The sequence below is a fragment of the Anguilla anguilla genome, chromosome 2, assembly GCF_013347855.1.
Source record: "Anguilla anguilla isolate fAngAng1 chromosome 2, fAngAng1.pri, whole genome shotgun sequence".
Classification (NCBI taxonomy): Eukaryota; Metazoa; Chordata; class Actinopteri; order Anguilliformes; family Anguillidae; genus Anguilla; species Anguilla anguilla.
The window spans coordinates 1,024,187-1,048,270 of record NC_049202.1 but is presented as its reverse complement, the minus strand read 5'-3'; the positions used below and the strand labels follow the sequence as shown (position 1 = coordinate 1,048,270).

At 43.0% G+C, this 24,084-nt stretch overlaps 1 protein-coding gene across 24 annotated transcripts in view; it reads right to left on the bottom strand.

Moving 5' to 3' along the window:
* Positions 1 to 6,751: 6,751 nt before the first annotated feature.
* The window catches only part of LOC118219574 (calcium-activated potassium channel subunit alpha-1), a 172,936-nt gene continuing 155,603 nt past the window's right edge, over positions 6,752 to 24,084 (bottom strand). For 10 of the 24 annotated variants that reach the window (XM_035402823.1, XM_035402824.1, XM_035402827.1 and 7 more), the window contains 6 exons: positions 22,463 to 22,593; positions 18,377 to 18,571; positions 17,718 to 17,833; positions 16,993 to 17,214; positions 12,660 to 12,688; positions 6,752 to 11,406 (listed from right to left, as the gene is read on the bottom strand). In XM_035402823.1, the coding sequence (XP_035258714.1) occupies positions 11,255 to 11,406; positions 12,660 to 12,688; positions 16,993 to 17,214; positions 17,718 to 17,833; positions 18,377 to 18,571; positions 22,463 to 22,593 (845 nt within the window). In that variant the 3' untranslated portion in view covers positions 6,752 to 11,254. Of the gene's footprint in view, positions 11,407 to 12,659; positions 12,689 to 16,914; positions 17,215 to 17,717; positions 17,834 to 18,376; positions 18,572 to 22,462; positions 22,594 to 24,084 lie in introns of those variants that run through there. The other 14 variants (XM_035402830.1, XM_035402834.1, XM_035402835.1 and 11 more) reach the window with 3 other exon arrangements.

The window sequence follows — 24,084 nt, the reverse complement described above, 5'->3', positions numbered from 1 at the left end:
TTAGTTCAGCCTCTCTCTCTCTCTCTCTCCCCCTGACTGATGGGCGTTCCGCGCTGGTCATGTGACCGCGGCGGGCCCGTGGCGGCCCGGCGCTATTGACGCGGTGTCAGAGCCGGGCGCCGTGGCGACGGCTTAATCAGCCGGGACACTCACAACATTGATTTGACAAGCCGCCGTAATGACCCTCTTGTTTTGGTAAAGGATCGCTGTTTATCTGGGCTGGCACTGATGCACTAAGTGCGCCGCATTGTCATGGAAACTATTATCGCCGCGGCGACGGAGCGGCGGTTTGAGCCTGCTCCTGAGCACGCTGCCTGTGTGACAGCAGGGGTACCTGCTGAGGCACCGATTGGTCCGGGGTGTAACAATGGCAACCGGCTCGCATTTTTTTCACCCCTTTTGTCTGCTTGTCAGTGGAGTGGGTCGGGAGAACCAAATTGCTTTGCTGCAGACAGTATGAATACCTGCATGCATTATGTTTGGCACTGTGTGGATACATTTTAGGGCATTTTGAAGCAATAATGAATACCTCTCTCTCTCTCTCTCTCTCTCTCTCTCTCTCTCTCTCTCTCTCTCTCTCTCTCTCTCTCTCTCTCTCTCTCTCTCTCTCTCTCTCTCTCTCTCTCTCTCTCTCTCTCTCTCTCTCTCTCTCTCTCTCTCTCTCCCTCCCTCCCTCCCTCCCTCCCTCCCTCTTTCTCTCCCAGAAAAAAAACACCATTACTGAGATAAATTGACATTATAATATGTGGAAATGTGGAAAATATTGTAATTATTCAATGGAATCATGCAAAGTAACATATTTTCAAATTGCACATTTATTTCCAAAAAACTAATTTCACAATTAGGGGAACCCCTGTGATTTGGTCCTCTGGTCCACAGGCAGCAGAGCGCCGAAGTTTTCACCTGTGCCAAATGTCAGAATTTAGTATTGTTATTATTGCCATAACAGTGGTATTTTAAACCATGTACATTTTTTAACCATTACCTGATTTGTGTTTATTAACAGCCTGTTTGATTCAACAGGTTTTTGGCTGTTCCCATGGTGATGGATGACAAAGGGATTTTACATGAGTGTTACCTCCTCTGAGTCCTCTGGTGAAGTTGGAACTGATGGAGGACCAAAATACACAAGTTTTTTATTTGATTTTAAATTATTGTAGGGGTTCAAATAGTTTTGACACCTATTGTTTTTTTTTATTTTAAAAATACTCAATAACAGCTTTTTTTTAAAACTCATTTTCAAAGGTGGCAATTATTCTAGGCCTGATGTATATATGCATATACAGTACACAAACACACACACACACGTATATACTATATATGAACGTAAATGTAAGGCTTCATGGCGGCAGGCCGTTGTTTATAAAGGACAGGATGGCGTGTGTATCGGAGAGAGCGGTGAGTGATGAGGCTGTCGGGTGGGGGGGGGGGGGCGGGGGGGGGGGGGGGGGGGTAATCAGAGGATCCGGCGGCTCCTCCGTGCAGCCGAGGTGTCAGACGGTAAACGCTGCTGGCACGCTGGCGGTCCCCCGCTGCGACACGGCGTGTAAAACCGTTAATAAGCGCGTGGGGGTGGGGGGGGGGCACAGCGTCCCCCGGGCGAGAACGTGGAAACTGTTTTCATCAACAATTATCTGCGGCGCCGCGAAGTGTCCCCCGTCACATGATCCTACAGGGCAGCGGCGAAGCGCTTCCTGTCGACGCGTCGGCGGGAGACGCTGTTCGCAGAGCGTCTAATTAACCCTGCGCTGGATATGGAGAGGACACAAACAACGCAGTTTCTTTAAAAATGCAGAATTAAGTGCTGCTTCTCGGAGTGTCATTTTTATATCTGAGATTAAGAGGAGTTTAATAACTGCTGTTCCTGTGCAGTTTCTTGTTTCAGCAAATTATTTACTGGAATAACTCTTTCAAAAATGGCATGATCCATGTCCTGCAGTTATTTTATTGCCAGTTATGACTGGATGGAAAGCAGTACATTTCTGAAATAAATCTAGAAATATCCGCCAAAAATCACAGGTCATTTGTTACACACGTCAGTTTTCATTCATCTGGTTTATGACCTCAGCGTTTTCTGCTAATTCCTCATATGAACTAAGGGATGGGAGACCAGTGTATGCACTGTGTGCTTACTTGTGTGAAGTGAATACTGTAACTAGGTGAATACTGTATGCACTACTTGTATTCCGTCAGCCACAGATAATACTGTTTTTGGTCAAGCTGTATGGCTGGACTGTAGTTCTAAGCAATTGAGTTATCTGATAGCTGCTCAAGCAGAAGCGGGCTGTGGGGAGTGTTCACTAAAGGTTTTGTTTATTTTGGGACTGTGAAACAGACACAAATTCCAGAAAAACGTAATGTGGGATACAAAAAGCAGTTGGAATGGGTGACAGTCACAGTTCTCTTTTGACACAGAAAAGATGTGCTAGTACCCTTGATGCAAATGTACATTTCTAGATGAATCCTGTGTATTCAGGAGATTGTAGAAAGGATAATTCCATATTTATTCCATAGATGTGCAAACTACACAGCATAATTTAAATAAATTAATAAAAACGCCAGATTACTCCCACTGTCCAAAGACATTCAGGTTAGGCTAAGTGGAGAGTCTAAATTGCCCATAGGTATGAGTGTGTGAGTGAATAGTGTGTGTGCCCTGTGATGGATTAATGACCTGTCCAGGGTGTATTCCTGCCTATCGCCCCACTGCATGATGGGGTAGGCTCCAGCACAGCATTGACCTTTCTAATAGAATAATAAACCTTTTGAATAGAAAAATTTTAATTTAACATTTCTCCTTGGGCTAAAATGAGATTTAGGGTTAGAATTAGGGCTAGGTTTAGGATTAGGATTAGGCTTCAGAATACAGTAAGCATTTGGGTTGAGCCATGATTTGGGTTATGTTCAGGAGCTAGGGTAACGGTTATTGCTAGGGTAATTCATTGATTCTGCATGTTTAAATTTCTTTCCCTTTTTGGACATACTGTAAGACTATATCCTTTATATTTTGATATTTTTCCAGTAAAATAAATTTTAATTTTAATTTTACTATCAATTTTATCGAACTATCAATTTACTTAATATTACTATTCACACACAAACTAAAACCGATACATGCACTTAGAAACTACAAGGGTGCCACAGTTTTATATTCAGGCAAAAAAACATTCCTTTTGCATGTTATAGGTCTTTTTAAAAGACGTGTATAAATAAAGGCATGGTTGAGCAGCCTACATTCCCCTTGCAGACGCAGAAGGACATGCTGACAGACACACAACATCGACTCAGAAACGCCACAGTTTAGACAAGCCACCCTCTTGATGAACTTACATTCTCTGAGCACACGTTTCCTTTAGATTTCAGTTTTTTTTGTTGTTTAATGTGGGATGGGTGGATTTAAAAGCCTTTGTCAGAAGTGCAGTGACGGCTGCATGTCCTTTCTTTATGCAGAGGCCAGGACAGCGCTGGCTTTGCATGGTCTCCCTTGGAAAACACGGCCTCGTTAAACGGCTGATCAATGTCTGGCTCGGATCGATCGGAGGCTGCGCCGCCTCACTGCACACACCAGGAGCCACTTTATTGTAAATCAATCATTTTGAAAACACCTCACAGAGAGGCCAGCCCGCGCTGACAAGCCGTCAATTTCGGCTGTCAGTGTTCCTCCCTCGTCGGGCCGCAGTCCAGCGCTGCAGCCAGCGTCACGCCGCCTTTTCAATTTGCACTTTCACAAAATTATTTATTTACCTGGTCTGACCTGGTCTAATCCTGGGGATGCAACGGGGAACATCATCATCACCAGCACCAAAAGAAATATAAAGTTAGAATCGATTCAAGGAGGATCTGGGGCACATGTGCATCTGTGATTTGGCGCCCTAAACTGCATTGATCTTGAGTTGGAACAAAAAGTCAGAGGGCCATGATTTTATACAGTGATCTATTTCCTGTAATGAGAGAAGGATATCAGCGAAACTCATTTTATCCTACCCTACAGGAATATTAATGTTTATTATGTCTCTATGTGTGACCAGACACATGTGGCCTTATCTATATTATTTTAAATGGACATATTTATAATGAGTGGCTACAATTTTATTATTGTATTTATTATTGCCTTTATTATGGTTATTATAATTTTAATGACGGTGATGATGATTCTCCTACTTAATTAGGAAACTCAGGGATTTATATGATTTATATGATATACTCAAGGGGTTTATATGATCTGCCTGTAAGTTTTCGGAGACACTAAAAAAAGACTTGTTGTCTGGTGTAAAAACACTAGACATTACAAATTAATAAAATGTCAACCATGGAACATCCAAATGACTTTCTTAGGGAAGGTTGCTAGCCTCCTTGAATATTCTTTTCCACGCAAATGCTGCTCTTTTACAGTTTTTGTTGCTTGCTGGGAGTTCAGTATTTTCATGCTTTTTTTCTTCGTTAATTAATACATTTTTATATATTCAATAAACATTTAAGTCTATTAAAAGCATCTACTGAGCGAGGCATTGTAATGGGACAGTTTCACAGGCAATTCAAATGTGGATAAAGAGAGATGACATAAAATTCAAATATAGCCGGTATACCCAGAAAATGCACTTCTGCAAATGCCGTAAATATATTTGTAAAAAGGGATGCAGATAAAATATTCTAAATCAAATATTTACATGATGAAATAAGATTATGGTTATGGTATAAAGGGGGACTAGGAATCAGCATTACTGTGTGGCAACTCTCATTGCATGAGATCTCCTTTGTGTTGAACAATTAGGTCACTGCAGAGTAAATAGTGCACATGAGATGCCGTCCATAGCTTCCATACGCTGTCCCAAGCGTTGCCAAACACAACACGTTCTGACGCAGGAAAGCTACAACATTCTGGATACTTAAGAATGCCATTTCTGCTTTGACAGGGACAGTAAAACCTGCAGTAATTGTCCCCTGTAAGATGTTTCCTGTCACGTGTATTTACAATACTTTTTCTTAATACGGAGTGTTTAGGTATTATTCTCTTACAATGAAGACAACGCACCGCACCAGATTATTGTAGCACAGCGTATTTCTGCTCACCGAACCTCACGCGGAAGCAGAAATGTGTCTAAGTGGCGGCTAACATGCTACAACACGCTGTGCATCCGCTGCAGAGGTATTGATTGGCATCAAATATGATTCCCCCCCGTTTGACAACTAGACAGGCCTACGCGATGGCCAAGTAATAACGTGTCACACAACCTAAATCAGGACTAATCTGTGTGTGATGATAAAGCCCTGCTGGCTGGTGGGTGAATATGGGCTTTACTTGGGACAGACGGATCGTTGACCCTTCTAAATGTCCTCGTTGGATTGGCTAATATAACGGTCATGGCTGTAGATAAGATGAGGCTCGTAAGCACCATGAAAACAAAGATGCCTTCGCCATTTTCCCACTATGTTTTGAAAGGCTACATACATTGAATTCTGTGACTGAATTAGCATTAGGGCTGGGCTGTGCTCAAGATATCAACACAGCAATATATTGTAGCCTACCTCTTGACGATCCACGTACCAATGCTGATTCCTGTATCAATGCGTTTATTTTATTTATTTATCTGTTTTTAAATCTTCATGGGCGAGACGTGTGACTCAAGGTGCAGCCACCTCCTGTCAGTACAGATGTTCCATTTCATTCCAGTATTATTTAGCAGCATTATTTGGAAATTGTTTCTCTCACAAAAGGTCATTATTGCAGTACCCACCCAAGGTAGACTGGCAGACTGCATTTCTATTCAGCTGTATAGAGTCAAAATTACTGAAAATAAGAAATTCTGTTTTTCAGGCAACCTTTAGATTAAATACATGTTATGAACTCTGTTTGATAACATTTCGAAGTGTTATTTCAAGAAGTGTTTATGCTACTTCTCAGCCCACTCTTGCTGTTAATTGGTCCTGTTAAAAATAACCTTTGCACGGAGTTAGAAGGACTTAACTTGGCCCGATCCCCAGCCTTCAGGATGCTGTCCTGTTGAATTACACTTTCCATCCGTTTCGATGTTATTTACGAATTTAGTGGTATCTTTTCAACCCCTCTTACCCGGGAAGCATATGACCTGGCAGAAAGCGTTGGTTTAGAAATGTAATTGTGGTGGGTAGAGAGATAATGTTATGAGTTCTTCCCTCAGACATCTGGCTTTAGAAAGCCTGTATTGTAATGCTGGAGGACATTTTAATGTTTAATTTGACATGTGTGGGTTTTAGAACAATACAGTAACTCAGATGGCTGCGGAGAAAGTTTGCTGCGATATAATGCCCTTTGACGTGAGATTTCAATGGAGCTGCCTGCGGTCTGCAGCATTTTCAACGTGTCGTTCAGTTTCAGACCTGATGATTCCTATTTATTCAGCCTCATAAGATACCGTATATCCTGCGGATTTTACAGATTGTTTTGGACTTTTATTAATTTATTTTACATTTTTGTAGAACTGTGTAAAACAGATTGAATCTTATATAATTAGTTCAAGTGGTGTTTTTCCCCCAATGTGAATAAAATATTATCTGGACCCACTTTGTTATAACCATACCTGTATACTGAATTGATTAAACGTATGCCTGGATCATAACACATTAAAATAAGACAGAATTCCAGAGAAGGCAGTTTGCAGAGAAGGGTTTACAGTAATCAGTAATATGATTTTCACTCAAAGAAAAAAGTACATTCAGTTTCCCCCAGTGCGTCACAGTCTGCGAACACGACGTGCTTTCAAAAGACAACAAATCAACTTTTAGAACACAAATACATCAATTTTAATCTGAGAAAATACAAAATGAAACCATGTACAATTTATGTACAAACGTTTTGTACAAGACAATATATTTATCAGCGGATATCGTATGACAGAGTCAGGTAGATCAACTCAGCACCATCAGTTTCTCCACCGATCCCTTGGCTGTAGCGAAGGTAAAGACTGCTGCATCAAGCTCCTTTTCCTGTAATGATCACGCGTCTCAGACTTCCAATGAGGACGTACTCAAGGCAAATTTCCCAGGCTTCAGAATTTGAATGCTGACTTAAGACGTATACACCCCAAATGATATGTTTTTTTGTTTTGTTTTGTTTGTTTGTTTAATCATTTACAACTCCCAGTAAATAAACATAAAGTAAAAAATCAATCTTTTAACACTGACAAATGAAAAGTTTGCAACAATGGAACACCAATGCGTGAAGGGTAAAAGATCAGGAGCTCATGTGACAAGTATCAGCCAATAGGTGACAGGCAAATCAATGAAATAATTAACACATGAAGAATAGTATATAATTTCCAGATTACACTAATGAGGCCATGAACTTGATGTCCATCATGAGGTCTGCTGCCTTGTGCTCATATTGTGTCATTCAGTCATTTATGTAATGTAAGTCTACACACTCGTTTTGTACAGGTCCCCCTTTTATTCAACAAAAATAAAATAAAATCATAAGAATCATAGTGTATCCAGCAGCCATAAATATGTATTTTTCCATGTGATGCATTGCATATTTAATCTCAAATGGATCTATAAGCAGCTATAATACACACCGCTGATGCCACTTCTCGCTGGAGTGGGTCTTGAGGAGTTCTCCCTTGGCCTACTGCCCGCTGCCTGGCACTGTGTTGGCAAAGAGGCTTTAAAGGCTTGGATGTTCTCTGTGCCACACGCCACACCCTGATGCCCCCGACTTCCTGTCGACAGTACATTACCAATGACTGAATGACACACAGAAAAACATACAAGGTGGTGTTTCCGATAAGTAACACTGATTGGCAACATACCCCATGTTCGAAAGGACAGCAGACCAATCAGACGTACAGCACACAACAGTGGTTTTCCCGCAACATCAAATGAAATGAACTTATATGTGGGTAAAAGTGGTTGAATTTAGGAAATAAGTTATCTTTGGTTATTAAAAATATATATCTAAATGAAATATATTCTCATAAAATGTTATGTGCACATACATCTGCACGTTTGTAGTGTTTCAGTGTCTGAGTGGGAAACTAAATTTTTTTTTTTAATTTAAAGAAAGTGATCAAATGCACAGATCCTTTAACATAAATGTAATAAACAGATAACAAGAGCTTCAGACAGGCCAGCAATGGGTTAAAGTAACATGTAATTAAGTGTACAGTATGGAATGTAATAATTTGAGCATTTGCACATAATCCACATAGTAGACTGATTTCCTCTTGTGAAATGAAACATTTGAGAAGCTACACAGACATGGTTATGTTTTGCACAACAATTTGACAACTGGATTTCATTACAGGAAAAGGAACAATGAAGTACAGTACAATGGAATAATCTCATTTCATATTACACAATTAACTTTCATTTTCCAATTTAATGCAAATGCAATTTTTAAATGGTCAATTTTCAGGCTAGCAAGTGCATCGACTATCCAATTATACATACGTTATATTCACATTTTTTTTTAAAGTCTACTTGCTACAAATTGTAACAACATGTAATCACAATTAAAAAGTTCACTCCAGTGTGCAGTCTACTGTATGTGGCTGCAGCTTGAAGATGACCACACGCAGTAGACCGTCATGAAGGCTGAGTTTGTTTTGATTTAAAAATGTATTCTATAACGGACAGAATGTACACAGCAGATGTTGCCGCCAAGTATTACCGTTTTCCACGGACTGCAGCATTTTGCAGTAAACTGATTTAGTTATCTACCTGCTCCTGACCCGGGAATTCTCAAATGCCATTTCTGTGGCGCGATCTGCAGAACAGTTTCTTACGTAAAACCTGCTTCAAATATCATTAATGGAAAATGTGACACATAAGCGGTAGCTCTGAGCAATCTAAAGGGCAAAAAATAACTGCATTTCTCTAAATGTTTTTTTGTTTGGATTATGTTCCTTTAATGCTGAATTTTAAATTGTATGCATGCCAAATTATTCTTTATCACTCATAATTCCTTTTAATTTCTGTTTGCCAATAGAGGAAATGGGCATCACTAAGCATATTTTTAAATTCATATCACTGCCAAAACAATCGGAAGCAGCCAGTAATATCTGCAAGGTATAAACCGTATGATATTGAACTGGTTTTCCTCAACAGAGCCTGGGAACTGACACAAGCCTGCATATACGTGGGTGTTCAATATTTACGTGTTTTTATCACTGTGTACGTGTGTTTACGTAGCTCAGGGAAAAGCAAAAAAAAAAAGCATGGCGATGGAGACTGGTGTTATATCGATCTGATAAAAGCTAGACTCAAATTACTCTAAACAGTTATAGCATGTATATGGTGAAACGTATTTTTTTTAGCCTGTAAATTCAAAAAGTCTTCCTAAAATGCATTTAAAAAATACGTACAAAATGGAATTCATGCTCATATGAATATAAAACAAGTGTGTGTGTGCATATGTGCGTGCATTTTGCTAGAAACTAAGTTCCCATCCAACAAAGTTAGAATTCAGTTCAATGTCAAAGACAGTCCTCTAGCACTAAAAGCTTGCGCTGCTGTGAGTGAACTGATCCCTCAGATTGCCTGCGCACAGCCTGCGCCAGAATGACTCCAATGTGACGCTATGCTGCAGACGCTCCCCATGTGCCGTATGACTGAGCTGTTTTGGAAAAACCTGTCACCGTGTCTCTCTTTTCCCAACATTCCTCGGGGGGGGGGGGGGGGGGGGGGGGGTGTGGCATCAGAAACTGGTCATGGAGAACATCCAAGCACTAATCAGCCTCCATGCCAGCCCTGTGCCAGTCTGGGGCAGCAGCCAAAGGAGAACAAGAGATGCCCACTTCACGCAATACGTGGCATCCAAACATTTCTGCACTTCTACGCTGCAACAAACCGCAATCTCGCATTCCTCATTTTTAATAACTACTTTTTTTTTTTTTTTTTACATGCAATGCAATCATATGAAACCAATTTTATAGCTGCTTCGCATTAAGTCACTGTATCCCTGAATATTCCCCAATTAGAACAGCTCAGTCATATTTGGGCCACAGGCAGGAACAATGTGTGTGTTTAAGGTGTACGGTGTTCCGTTAGTTTCCCCACTAAAAGGCCACCACTGAAGCATGGCCATAGTCAGCTCGGATAGATGTTTATGCAAAGAGATTGCTGGAAGTTGTAAACAGCTGAAGTCTGCAAACCATTTTCAAGGAGGGGCTTTGACAGAGGCGAGATTCCGAAGGGATATTAGAGCATCGATCCGAGATGTACTGGCAATTTATACGGTGCGGAAAAATAGCTTCAAAAACCTGGTCAGAAGCGGTCTCCTTGGAGAATATAAATATCACACTCTGATTTGTGTGCGGGTTACACTGAGAAACCACACCCAAGGTCCAGTACGAGTAAGGCTCCAAGACACAGAAGTATACAGAAGACTAGATTATATCTGCTCGACAAGACATTATCATCAGCCATTTTCACTTATTATAACTTCAACAGATGTGTACAGACTTCACTGGATTCAAATCCAAACAATGCATATTAGCTTCTTTTTTTAGCAGTTTTAAGGACATCGTTAATGACTGAATGAAGTCAGATTAATCCATGATACTGTAATGCATGTGTGTTGGAGTTGCGGGGGGAATCTGGGGTTTTGATAAGCTGTGGTTCGACAACAAAAGGAAGCTCGAAGCTGGACAAACAGTGACAGAACAAAAGAACACAGACGCATCCAACAACTGGAAATGAAATGCTGGGGGGGCGGGGGGGGGGGGGGTAACTCTTAGTCAAAAACAACTTCCTTAGTGCAAATAGGTAAAAGAAGTAGAAATGGGATATGCATAAGAAAACGTTTCCATTCGTTACGGTTGGATTTTAACATTCTTCGGAAGCTGTCTCAGCTAACGCTCGCTGGAGTGACCCTCATTCTCCGAAAACAGGCCATTATGGAGTCGGGTCACATACACGGTGCAGTATTGCAAAGAAAAAAATCACAGGAAGCAATTTTTTTCCCCTCAAATAATTAAATTATTAAATTAAAATAATTTAAAAGTGCTATGGGCTGTACAATTCTTATTTGATTGTCTATATATATAATTATATATATAATTATATAATATATAATTATATATATATAATTTATAAAGTAATGTCTGTCCAATGTATGGAGGTAACATATTAAATGTGTACAGGCAGGTCGGCTCCGTTCTACGTCCCTGATCGCAGGGTAATCCTTGATCCTTGGTCTGTGGTTCGAGTAAGCGAAGGAACGACGCAGTGCGAACACCGTCACTTCCTCATCCTTCAGCGACAGTGTCATGCCTGCCATTCAGCATTCGTCTTCGACTTCTCTGATTGGTGGAATCAGGTTGCTTGTGGATTTGTATTGATTGACTTGATTGGCCACGTGAGTGCCCATGGGCTTGATCTGAATGTTCCTTGGGCAGGCATTTTCTGGCTCATCTGTAAACCATTTCTTTTCTGTGAGACAGCCAAGCAATCAAAAAAAAAAAAAAAAAAGAAAGAAAGAAAAGAAAAAAAGGGGAGGGAAAAACATTCACATCAGATCCAATGCCCTTCATGCCCACACACTTACTCTATTATACTCTCAGCCTTAAGTGGCTCGGTCCTAATTGTTCTGAGCCCTCCTGCAGTCCACACCCATGGCATACACTCACTCACTGTATTCCATGAGTGCAGCAAAGAGCTTCGATTAAAATTTGTGTTCCTGTGTACATTTGTATCATGTTTTAACACTTAAAACAAGTTCCAGCACATCTACAGAACTACTATGATGTGGTATAGCAAAGGAAGAAACGGTTATGAATGTGTGCTTGACAACAGTGGTTATATAATGGAAAATAATATTTTTAAAAAAAACATTGAGTAAAACTATATTTTCTCCATTGAAGAAATATGTGGGGATTTTTTTCTTAATTTGGCCTTTTTTAAAAAGTATCCCAGGATGTAAAATGAGTCCACTTCCCCCTCGCAGGAGCTGTGTGTGCTGTAACTCAGTGTGAGCCTTGGTGTGTGTGACTGCCTGCATGCAAAGGGCTCAGTGCAGCAGCGCGGTGGTTTGATGTGAGTGTGGCAGTGCCTGGGGGGTGAAAAATCTCTGCTTGTGCCTCCGGTCTCCCCCTGAGTACACTGCTGGCTGAGCACACTCCCTCTGCATCCTCATTTACTGTACTATACAGTACACAGTTTAGAGTATGCACGCGTGTAAGTGCACGCTTCATCTCTAGGTTCTTTCTAGATCATAAAATTCCTTGTAAAGAGAGGGGGATGTATTTTATTGTGAATATGGGGTTATGTTGCTCAGTGCTGTATTATTAGATAAAATTCTAATTTGTTTGAACAAGTAAACACATAAATTGTAAGAACACATATAAATGTCAGTAAATCTGTGAAAAAATACAAGAACAGACCATTTTTTTCTTTAAAAAAAGTATTCATCCTGATTTAAATTAAAACAAGAAAAGTATAGAGGGGAAATAAAAGACCAAACAAACATGATGAACCACATGCAGTGCTGGGGTGGTCTCAGGCAATGCAACAGCATGGCAGCAATAACAGCCACCTCACTTCCTGTCAGGAAGTGAGGACATACAGAATGACTCTACCAAACACCACACCGTCCCTTTCCATTGCGATTCCCCCACAAGGACAAAGTAATGATTCAAATCCACTGCATTTGCTACTTCATGCATAATCATTAACTTCAGTCATACCTGGGCCCATTCTATTCATCCTTGTTGCACTTCAGAGAAAGAAGCAGTCTAAGTAAGTTTAACAGGATTTAAAGCAAATGACAAATGTCTAAAAAACACATATTCACTGACATGACCACATCCTCTCCTCTGCTTTGGGTTCGCTGGTTTAAAGTCACTTCTGAGGCCGTTTCAATGGGCCTATAGTTTATAAGCAGAATAAATCATTCCCAATCACAAGTACATAATGAGATGAACCAGCCATTTGAAAGAGCATTTGAAAGTCAACAAAACTCAACCAGTCATATTTGGGTACGTAGTGTACTGCGTTTAGTACACAGAGAAATCTGTGGCATATTAACCTAAGTTTGCAATCAGCAGTAGGCCGACCTCACTTTAAGGAGCACACTCGAAAGGACTGTGAATTTTACTGACTGTCTTTCAAGCCCTTAAGCGTACATCAGTGTTAAAACGGTGCGCAGGTACCTGCAGACTGAAACGGGGCTGCCTCAAAACCAACATCATAAAATCCCCTGTGTGTAGGGAACACACAAGAGGGCGACGCCCGCAGCGCGATCTGCGGTGAGCCAATCGCAGAGAGCGAAGAGGTCACAGATCTGGGGCGAGCCAATCGCAAAGAGCGAAGAGGTCACAGATCTGGGGCGAGCCAATCGCAGAGAGCGAAGAGGTCACAGCTCTGGGGCGAGCCAATCGCAGAGAGCGAAGAGGTCACAGATCTGGGGCGAGCCAATCGCAGAGAGCGAAGAGGTCACAGATCTGCGGTGAGCCAATCGCAGAGAGCGAAGAGGTCACAGATCTGGGGCGAGCCAATCGCAAAGAGCGAAGAGGTCACAGATCTGGGGCGAGCCAATCGCAGAGAGCGAAGAGGTCACAGCTCTGGGGCGAGCCAATCGCAGAGAGCGAAGAGGTCACAGATCTGGGGCGAGCCAATCGCAGAGAGCGAAGAGGTCACAGCTCTGGGGCGCGACCACAAACACGGCGACCGAAAAAAACCACCGCCCGCAGGGAGCGACGCGATTGGCTCAACACTCTGAGGCGGGAGAGCGAAGCGTGTGTGTCACTGTTTGATTCACAACGGTCTGTGTGAGTGTGTGTGTGTGTCCCACTGCGGTTCAGAGCGATGTGTGTCGCTGTTTGATTCACAGCAGTCTGTGTGTGTGTGAATGTGTGTGTGTGTGAGTCCCACTGAGGTTCATAAGATGCTGTTGCTCTGTGATGTCAGACAAATAAGTGCCAAACCCCCCCAGCCCCCCCCCCCCCCCCCCCCCCCCCCCTTTCAGGTTACAGCTGCCGCTGGAGTTCGGCCGCCCGCACGCGGCTAACCGGCGGAGCTACGCCCGCGAGCTTCCAGCATCACCCTCCCCTCGGCTTTAATGCGCCAAAATGACAACATCGCTCCGGCATTAAGCATCGGCCAATACGAAACGCCGAAACGCCGAGCTGTTCCTCAACTCCGCCTCCTCCGTCGCTCCTGCATCACGCATCGGCCAATACGAAATGCCGAGCTGTTCCTCAACTCCGCCTCCTCCGTTTGCGTTAAACACCCGACACATATCGACGTTTTCCCCTTTCGGCAGAACACTACCATGTTTACTTCCGGAGTAAATCACTCTCTGTGGCTCTCCTGCAGTAAAATCTGACAATATGAGGCATTCTAGAAGAAGCATCTCGAGCACAGGAACTGCAAGGAAGCAAGCATGCGTGTATTACGTTTATTATTGTTCTTATTATTCATAACATTCGGTCTGTAAGATTTTGGTCATGTCAGGAGAAATGCTCTGGTCTTAGAAACCAAGCTTAAGCTTCCAGGCTGAAACCAACACTGTGTTCCAAGAACGTCTACTTATAAATATATGAATCTTAATGCATGTAAACCTTTACATGTACAAGTTCATATATTCCTACACATACGTATATTTAAACACATAAGTATGTGCAAGTCGTGATGGACATATCACGCAGAAACACCCCATGCTCAGCACTCTACAGGCCAGAAGATTAAACACTGTGGTTTGTGTGATATGAGTATATTTTATTTGAGTTTTATATCACTTTCTTTTCAGACTCACAGCATTGCACATTGTTCCCAGATTACATGCAATCTTCATTTGAAGTAAATTAGCAAATTGCAGCTAGCCTTTAAAATACTGAAATTATGTTGAAGGCAGGATTTTATATTGAAACCGAAAATAAACTATTCCATATTTGTTTAATGCATGCTTCTTACAGTGTTTTAACTTTTATAATTGCCTTATCCAGTACAGTACTCCATGAGTACAAATTCAAGTATAGCTATAATGAATCAATTTCAGTATTTTGAAAGGTCACATACTCAAATAAAATTTTTTAAAAATTGTTTGTATAGTATGGGTGCATGCTTGCAAAAGATGACGGTCGTCTCTGAATTGTGGTCAAGCACCTTTTACACCACATGATCAGTGAAAACTAATTCACTCATTTTTGTTTTGGTAAATCGTTGGCAGAAGTTCAACTTGCACTTCCATTTCATTTGAGAGTTATTTGAGATCATAACAGTACAAGCCCATTTCTGGTAAAGTGGGCTCACATTGATAAAAGAAAACATACGGATAATAACTGATCCTATAACAAGACATCCAATAACTAATTTGTATTGAATTTTGGGACAGTGCATTGATCTGAGCCAGTCATTTTCAGTTTGTCATTTTGAGTAAAAGTAGAAAAATCATATATTATGTGGAAAAATTAGCCACATAACTGAGCCTTTAATTAATTATATTATTGCACAAAAGTTGAAAGGTAACATTTAAATTCCGACAGTCATACACCAAGTGCAGCTCACATGAATTAGACATTTTCTCAACTGACTTGTTAAATCTATCAAAAGGTGTCAGACAGTAACACATACAATCGTAAATAAAAGGCATCTTAGGCATGCTCGCTAAAGAGATTAATCATAGCTTAGAAATTACAATCCTTTCATGGTGTCTGTTATTAATTATATTGTCAAACCTAGTATTTTATTTTCAGGCTAGAACTTTTAATATTTTACACGTCTAAGCATACATAGTAAGCACAAGCATCACAGTGTTTTAAGTATTCGATAAACACCGATGTCAGAGCAACAGATATAGACAACAAATATATGATTCGGTTAAAGAGCAAAACCTTCAGTATTAGAGTATTTTATCAATGTGATCATTTGAAAGGTACTTCTGAGTTCAAATGAACAGAACACTGTGCAGTGCAACCTTCTTAGAAGTGCTATTGAGTGTGTATACCACTGTACGCCTGAGAAGTGTGACTGCATTAACAGAAACTGTTGCTTCCAGTCTAGCAGCATTATCTCATAGCTGTCCATTGTATCGTTATCAGTAATATCTACCTGTAAATAATGCAGTCACATTTTTTAGGTTCCTTAAGCTAACTCTGTGTGAACACACTGGTGCTGGACCGTTAAGTTCCTTTAAGACAGCTGAGAGCGTTGGGACCACGGGCAATGATGATGATGAAGATGAAGAAGATGAAGACGATGATGGTGATGAAGACGGTCGATGCAGTGTTTAAGTCGAAGTGAGGGTCACATGCAAACGGCCACGGCCCAAACAGGAAGCACCACAAAGGCACAGCAGAGTCTCTCGTGAGTGGAAAGAGACGACGGAAGCAACACACACACACACACACACACACACTCACTCACTCACTCACACACACACACAAACACCCACACTCACACACTCACACGCACACAGTCACACGCACACACAGTCACACTCACACACACAGTCACACTCACACACACACAGTCACACGCAGACACACACACACACTCACTCACGCACACACACACACACAAACACCCACACTCACACACTCACACGCACACACTCACACGCACACACAGTCACACGCAGACACACACACACACACACACACACAGTCACACAGTCACACGCAGACACACACACACACACGCACACACACACAGTCACACGCAGACACACACACACACACGCACACACACACAGTCACATGCAGACACACACACACACACACACACACACACACACACAGTCACACAGTCACACGCAGACACACACACACACACACACACACAGTCACACGCAGACACACACACACACACACACACACACACACACGCACACTCACACACACTCTCGGTCTCACACACACACACACACACACACACTCACTCACTCACGCACACACACACACAAACACCCACACTCACACACTCACACGCACACAGTCACATGCACACACAGTCACACGCAGACACACACACACACACGCACACACACACAGGGCGGAGCGTCTCTACAGGGGCACGTACTTCTGCTTGTCCCTGGGCTCACGGGCCCGGCTGCGGTTGGCCCTGGGGGCGGCGGGGACAGAGTGGACGGACGAGCTCTTTTTACTGGAGGAATGGGAGGAGTGTGAGGACTGGGACAGGCTGGTCCGTGATTGGCCGGCGTTGTGGTCGAACTGCATCAGGCAGAAGATCAGGTCCGTGGGCACCAGCTCGAACTCATAGGGCGGATTCGTTATGACATACCTGTGCAAGGTAAACGAGAGGGAAAAGCAGATAAATATCTAACAGTAAAACATATGAAAATAAACAGCGATCATGTGGAGCAAATCTGGACTGGCATTTTTATGCAAAGTGATGATGCAAGCAGCTGCCATGCATTAGTAACCTCCTATACTACAAGTATCCTTATCACAGCTCTCCTTTTTTAGGCTATAATCCCAAGGTAATAATCAAAAATCTAACTAGCAATAATCAGGATCTCAGTAAATTAGAGGGTTTTTTTGGTTTAATGATCTCGTTTTGGTTCAGTGATAACAAAGAGCTTGATAAGGCATAAGTGCTTCACATCCCATTTGGTTGACCTAACTGAGTAACTCTGAGCTTTGCACCTCTGAGATTCTATATATGTGAGTACACACCCATGAACCCACCCATACAGTGTGTCTACAGGTTCAGTGGTGGTATAGGAATGTACGCGCGTGTGCTCTATCCCACGGGCCCCACGGGGCCACACGGAGAGGACGTACCGCTTCATGCACTGGCTCGGGCCGAGATGGGCGTCTCGTAACCGGTAAATCCCAAAGCACAGCATGTTATACGTTTTTAATGCTTTACAAAACAGGTCACCGTAGCAGCCACCGTCCTGCAAAAACAAATAATAATAATATTATTGATGATAATAATAATATGTAGCAGATCACTGTCAGATTCTGCTCAAAGTCAGAGCAAAACATGGTTATGCTTCATGCATTCTGCTTTACAATTGTTACCAGTTTTTCCAACAAGATAGTCTTATTGTGCATAAATGCACTGAGTTTAATATTATTATCAACACAAAAGATTAATTGGACAACAATCATCAATGTGCTTTTGAGCAATGTAAAAACCGACTATCGTGACTATTAATTCCTGATCAAAAAATGAGCGGTTCTGTTATTAGTTCTGTTGTTATAGAGCATAAGGTTACTGCAACGCAGAATAAATCACAAATAACACAGAAACCTGTAAAAACAGCGCTGTCAAAGAGCCTGTTGTTCTACAGGGGATGGGACAATCAAAGCCCACTGCGATACACATGCTCAGTTTCCGGCTTCTTCGCATCCCATTCCCTCTCCCCCCCACCCCCATAAGTAAAAGCAGAACAGAACAGCAGGCCCGGTCAGCTCCTCTCAGAATCTCCGCTCACCCCCAAATCAGCGAAGGGCCCGTCGTACAGCGCCAGCTGTGCCACGCGACACCGGTCCCGATTGGCCAGCGTCTGGGGGGTGCTGTAGCCCCCCCGCAGCGCGTTCTCCTCCGCCAGCAGCCCCTCCAGCTCCGGGGTGGCCCCCCCGGTAACCAGCGTCCGGATCAGAGTCAGGATGTTGTCGTTGAAGTACGTCTGCACAGAGAAAAAACACAAAAAAAAACACAAAAGAAAATCTTTAAGCAAACAACCCATTAGTCACAACCTGAAGAAAATCCAAACTGCGAGTTACCCACAGTTCTGCTGTTTGCACCCAGAACTGTCTCGTCTGATCGCTCTCTCTGCGAGAAGCACACAGACAGTGGAACCCAATTACTGCAGGTTTTTTAACTTCCATTAGCCGTCACCGGAACTTCAAACCACAACACACACTTCAAGCGGCAGCTATATTCTTCTTATTATATAACACATGAATAAAAACAGTCTGTCTACATCACTGTAAAAACACAGCACTATACAAGCATGGCAAAGGCAAGCAGACAGCCAGAGCTTCTCCTTCCATGCTAATTAAATTCTACTCTCACTCACCTGGAATAAACCTCAGCAGCTATGTGTTTGTGTACAATTATAGGCGGTTGATTTTAGTTTTTAAATCAAGAGGATATGTCATCTACAACAAGTAAGTGGTGAAAGAACGTTGTGTCTGCATGCTTTTTTCTACTTGTTTGTGTTCTAACCTTATTTACACGTACAGAAAAGAATAATGCATCATGTCTACAAACTAGCCCCTGGCTGAAATGAACTGCATCTTGTTCTCTGGAAACAATGGACCATCCACTCCATCCTGAAACATTACACTCATTCTGAACCTGATATGACCTCCCATATCTGATATGAAGACAGTACCCAAGTCCAGCCTGCGCTGGAGCACTGCACTGACATGCCAGGGAAAGAAGGCTCCTCACGCTGGTCTGTGTGATTCGTGTGATGTCACCCTCTGTGCTGCTCTCGCCCCCCCTCTGCCTCAGTAACACAGGTGCTCTCTAAAGGTGAGGTCTGCGGATGATCAGTCTAGCACTGCCATCTAGCACCTTCTTTTTAGAACTTACACACAAAAAACACAATACCGTACCTATGCTCTAAACAGATATACATTCTCCAGCTAATTTGAAAAAAATGCGGTAAATATGTGGAAGGTTTAAAAAAAAAATTGATTCAACATGTTTTAATAGCAGAATGGGAATCAATGAGTGCTAGCAGCTCCAGTTTTCTGTAGCTTATAGAATGGCATTTTAGATGTATTTATGTATCTCCACGTCGTGCAGCCACGTCTCCACGGCGACAGGGAGGCTGACAGGACGACCTGGCGGGATGATGGATGAGTGGCGGCTGTTAGGAGCCAATACCTGCGTCCAGCGTGCGGGCGCGGCACCTGAAGGCCGCTTTGTTCTAACCTCACCCAGACTGGAAGCTGGACAAATGAAGCCATCACAGGGGGAGAAGCGCTCTTTGTCTCCCCCTCCCCCCCCCTTCCGCCCCCCCATCTCAAACCCGGCTAACATCTCCTCCAGATGAAAGGCCTGGTGCCCCCCCCCCCCTTTACACGTCAGACTAATCATTAGAAGGAGCCCCGCTCAGCGCTCGCCTTGTTAAAGCATCGAGTGTGACACTCGAAAACTCGAAAATCCATCTGATGACACGTTTTATGAGGACGGGCTCATGAAACTAACCCCCCCCCCCCCCCCCCCGGGATGACAGGATGTCCAGCAGGTCTGTCTGATCAGTGCAGCGTCACATTTCCCAACTTCTGTCTGCCGGTGGAACCTGAGCGGACCAGCCGGGCGGACCAGCCGGGCGGACCAGCCGAGCGGACCAGCCGAGCGGACCAGCCGAGCGGACCAGCCGGGCGGACCAGCCGAGCGGACCAGCCGAGCGGACCAGCCGAGCGGACCAGCCGAGCGGACCAGCCGGGCGGGACCAGCCGAGCGGACCAGCCAGGCAGACCAGCCGAGCGGACCAGCCGAGCGGACCAGCCGAGCGGACCAGCCGAGCGGACCAGCCGAGCGGACCAGCCGAGCGGACCAGCCGGGCGGACCAGCCGGGCGGACCAGCCGAGCGGACCAGCCGAGCGGACCAGCCGGGCGGACCAGCCGAGCGGACCAGCCGAGCGGACCAGCCGAGCAGGACCAGCCGAGCGGACCAGCCGGGCAGACCAGCCGGGCGGACCAGCCCAGAGGCTGTTTGACCTTCGAGGACACGGAGTCCCCATCTCACCTGCTCAATACGAACAGCAAGCCAAGGGCTCTATCTGCATAACGTGTGTGTGCGCCTTCGTAGGATGATAAACAGATTTCCAAGCAGGTGAAAAAAATTTGTAGACGTGTACAAGAGTTCTTGCTATTGTTTCTTCCGCAGACAAACAACAGAGAGGCAAATAACTAGTCTCAGCTGAACATCCAGGCTCTCTCCTCCAGGTCAGACACTTTAATGTCAATATACCAGAACCATACTTAAAATTGACCAATGTGCTACCAATGACATCTTGCTAACTACTAGGTGTTATTCAGTGGATTTACAGCTGTTAACTAGCTACTGGCTACCGAGGGAGCTTTAATTCAACAGACATGGGCCATCCTTCATCTTAAGAGACTTGACTATAATCCACAATGTCAGCTGGCTGGCTGCAGTTGCCAGTGTGAATGTGGCGCTCCCTCTCCAAACACACATTTAAGCTGGCTGAGAGACACACTTCGGGGACGCATGACTCAGACTGGCATTGCAGACATAAATTGATCTCATAAACATTTATAAGTCATCTCTCCTCTCACATTCACTTGAGATTTCACAGAAGCCAAGCAGCAGACTGCTCTCATCACTGGATATAATGACTGAGCTCTCTCTTACTCCTGCAGTGATGCGCACAAGTACAGGAATGAAAGCTCTGTCACAGAGTAAGACTTATCGCCATGGGTATCCCAGCACTTCTTTATACATTTTTCAGCATTGCAAAAACTGAATGAACAAAGATCATCTGTTGCAAGAGCTGCACCCATTTTCGGTGGTTTTGGAAAAAGTATATACCCTTTTCCGTGTGACGTTAAGTGAATAGGATTGTAAAGCTAAGGTTTCAAAACTGTGGCGTGTGTGTGTGTGTGTGTCCAAGTGACTCTTTCATTCAAAACAATACACCGAATACCAAGGATAATGTGGCTCTGTTCAAAATGTGTGAATGAGATTTTGCACGTTTTCAAAAATCACATTTTAGCTGAATGGGGGAATCATACTTATGGCGATTAACTGTGCAAGAACGAGATCTGTTCTGTCCATGTACTGAATATGTTCAATAACATTAGAGTTTTTTCTTGCGCTACAGTACTGCACGTGATCTTGGCTGTCGATGTTTATATCCCCAGGCTGAGAGCAGGGCACTGGTGAGGTCACTGCCTACATTCCTTTATTCCAGCTTTAGAAAGCGCTCTTAAAACACATGAGTTCATTACCCAAGGGCCAGAGCACAGTGAGCTGAAAAATACAGCACCAGTACCACAAAGAACTGATTTAATAACGGCTAAACAAATAATTAGTATTGATGAATCTTTTGTTAATGAAACAGAAATCCTTTCTTTTTTCCGTATTATTTTTCTAAATGTCAAATGCAGTGGCACTTCCTGATATGCATCACAACTCCACCCGTCTCAATCACAAACATCACCATCAAAGTCCAGAATCATACTGTGTAATGTTCATAAGATCAGGAATTCCCTCCTCTCACACTCAGATGACCTCCTGCCACATTTGTTTAAAAAATATTTTTTTAAATAAATGTATTGTATTCTAATAAGCTATTCCCTTTCTTAATATCATGTATATATTCTCTACATTAATGTAATACAGCCAGAGTGAAAAGGTTTGTTGAGTACTACTTCCATATAAATTAGAAATTGATGTCTTTCTTTATATGTAAATAATAAAAATGACATATTGCCATGGTATTTTATTTCAACTCTGTGCACATCAATGAACGGTATAGCTTGTTGTTACGTTAAGCTCACAGAAATGTCCCATATCTTTGTTTCTGTAACCTACCGCGCTCATTAAGGAGTCCAGCACGCTGACGGCGAACGCCGTCCCGCAGGCGAAGGGCTGTGTGAGGTACAGCTCCGTGTCCGGGTCGTCGTCATCGTCTTGGTCCAGGAACTGAACGTTGGAGTCGTTCACTGCAGAGGGCACGAGAAGGCAACGCTGCGGTTACTGGGGTCTGAACACGGCAGAGGAGTCCGAAAAACCAGCAAACACTCAGCAAGAACTCCTCCAGTGACAGCAGGAGGCGAACCTGCTCCAGGTCCTTCATCTGAGTCACAAAACTGCACAGCAAAATCAACAGGAAGTCCCAGCGTGGCTGGGAACGACGCCAGTAAAATGAGCAGAGGAGTCTGACTTTGGAGGTTGAACAGGGATCCTTACCCGCACTCCCGTGCACGTTTCGTTTTAATGATGTATGGAATGTTATTATCAAGCACTGAAAGAGTGGAAGAGGTATGCTTACACTAAACGTGGAATTTTCGGGGAGTTTGTCAAAACATGACAGCAACCGTTAATAATCTGGCTTTTGAATAAATTGTCATGAGTATTTTTTTCTTCTTTTCTGCCTGTTATCAATTGTTGGTCTAGGCAACACATGAGGAAAAACTGGCATATTTAGTCAGGATTTGGTTGCCAACCATAATCAGTTTGTGTTGCTGAAAGTTACATCCCACGTTCGTGTAAATCATGCTGGTGCACGGCCATGCATTACCACAGCTTGCAGCTGAAACTAAAGGAAGGAAATGAGCTCCACTTTTCACCAGCTGGGATATGCTACTGAATATCTGCTTGCTATTCAGTGTTTATATTGCGAATACACTCTTTATAAAGTATATATCTTTACTGGCGTTTCAGGGTATATCCTTTTAAAAAACAGCATTCCATATTTTGAGGTTGTACCATACTTCGCAAGGACATATAGCACACACATTAATAATTCTATTAAATTATATAAAATATATAAAATTATATTGAATAATTACATTAATTAATGGTGAGGGCGTTTATTGAGAACTGAAGCTCTTTTGTCAGTCAGCATAATGCCCTGCATGCAGATTCGAGCTGCTTTATTACAAAGGGGTATGAAGCCCAGATGATTGACTCAAGAAAAGAATGAATGTATTTCTTTTATTTCACCCCATACTTATTTCAAATAAAAAGAACAAATTAACATTCTAGACTGTTTCGTGAGCCCGTGGCACGGTCTACCTCAATGTTGTTTCCAGCAACTTCTGGCACCAATGGACATTATTCTCCAATAAAACACCAAAATCCTATTTCATTTTGAAAAGCACGTCAAAAAATAAAGCTTTCTTTGTGTGCTATGGCTTCAATAGAGCATCTACGCTTCGCAAGGAATCTCGGAAAACAATAAAAATAAACAGCTTAAAGGAAGGTTTTGATCTGGAGTTTTTGTTTTTGAAATTTTATTTCTTCCGAGACTTCCTGCGAGCAGCCAGGATGAGGCGTCTGTCATACTGACACGGCGGTGCTGATGAAAAGGACCAGGGCCAGAGGAGGAACTGAGAGGAGGTGCTGGGAGGAGGTGCTATGGAAACAGCCACGAGGACAGACTGACGTGATCAAAGGCCTAGCAATGCTCAAAAAATAAAAAAATTTATAAA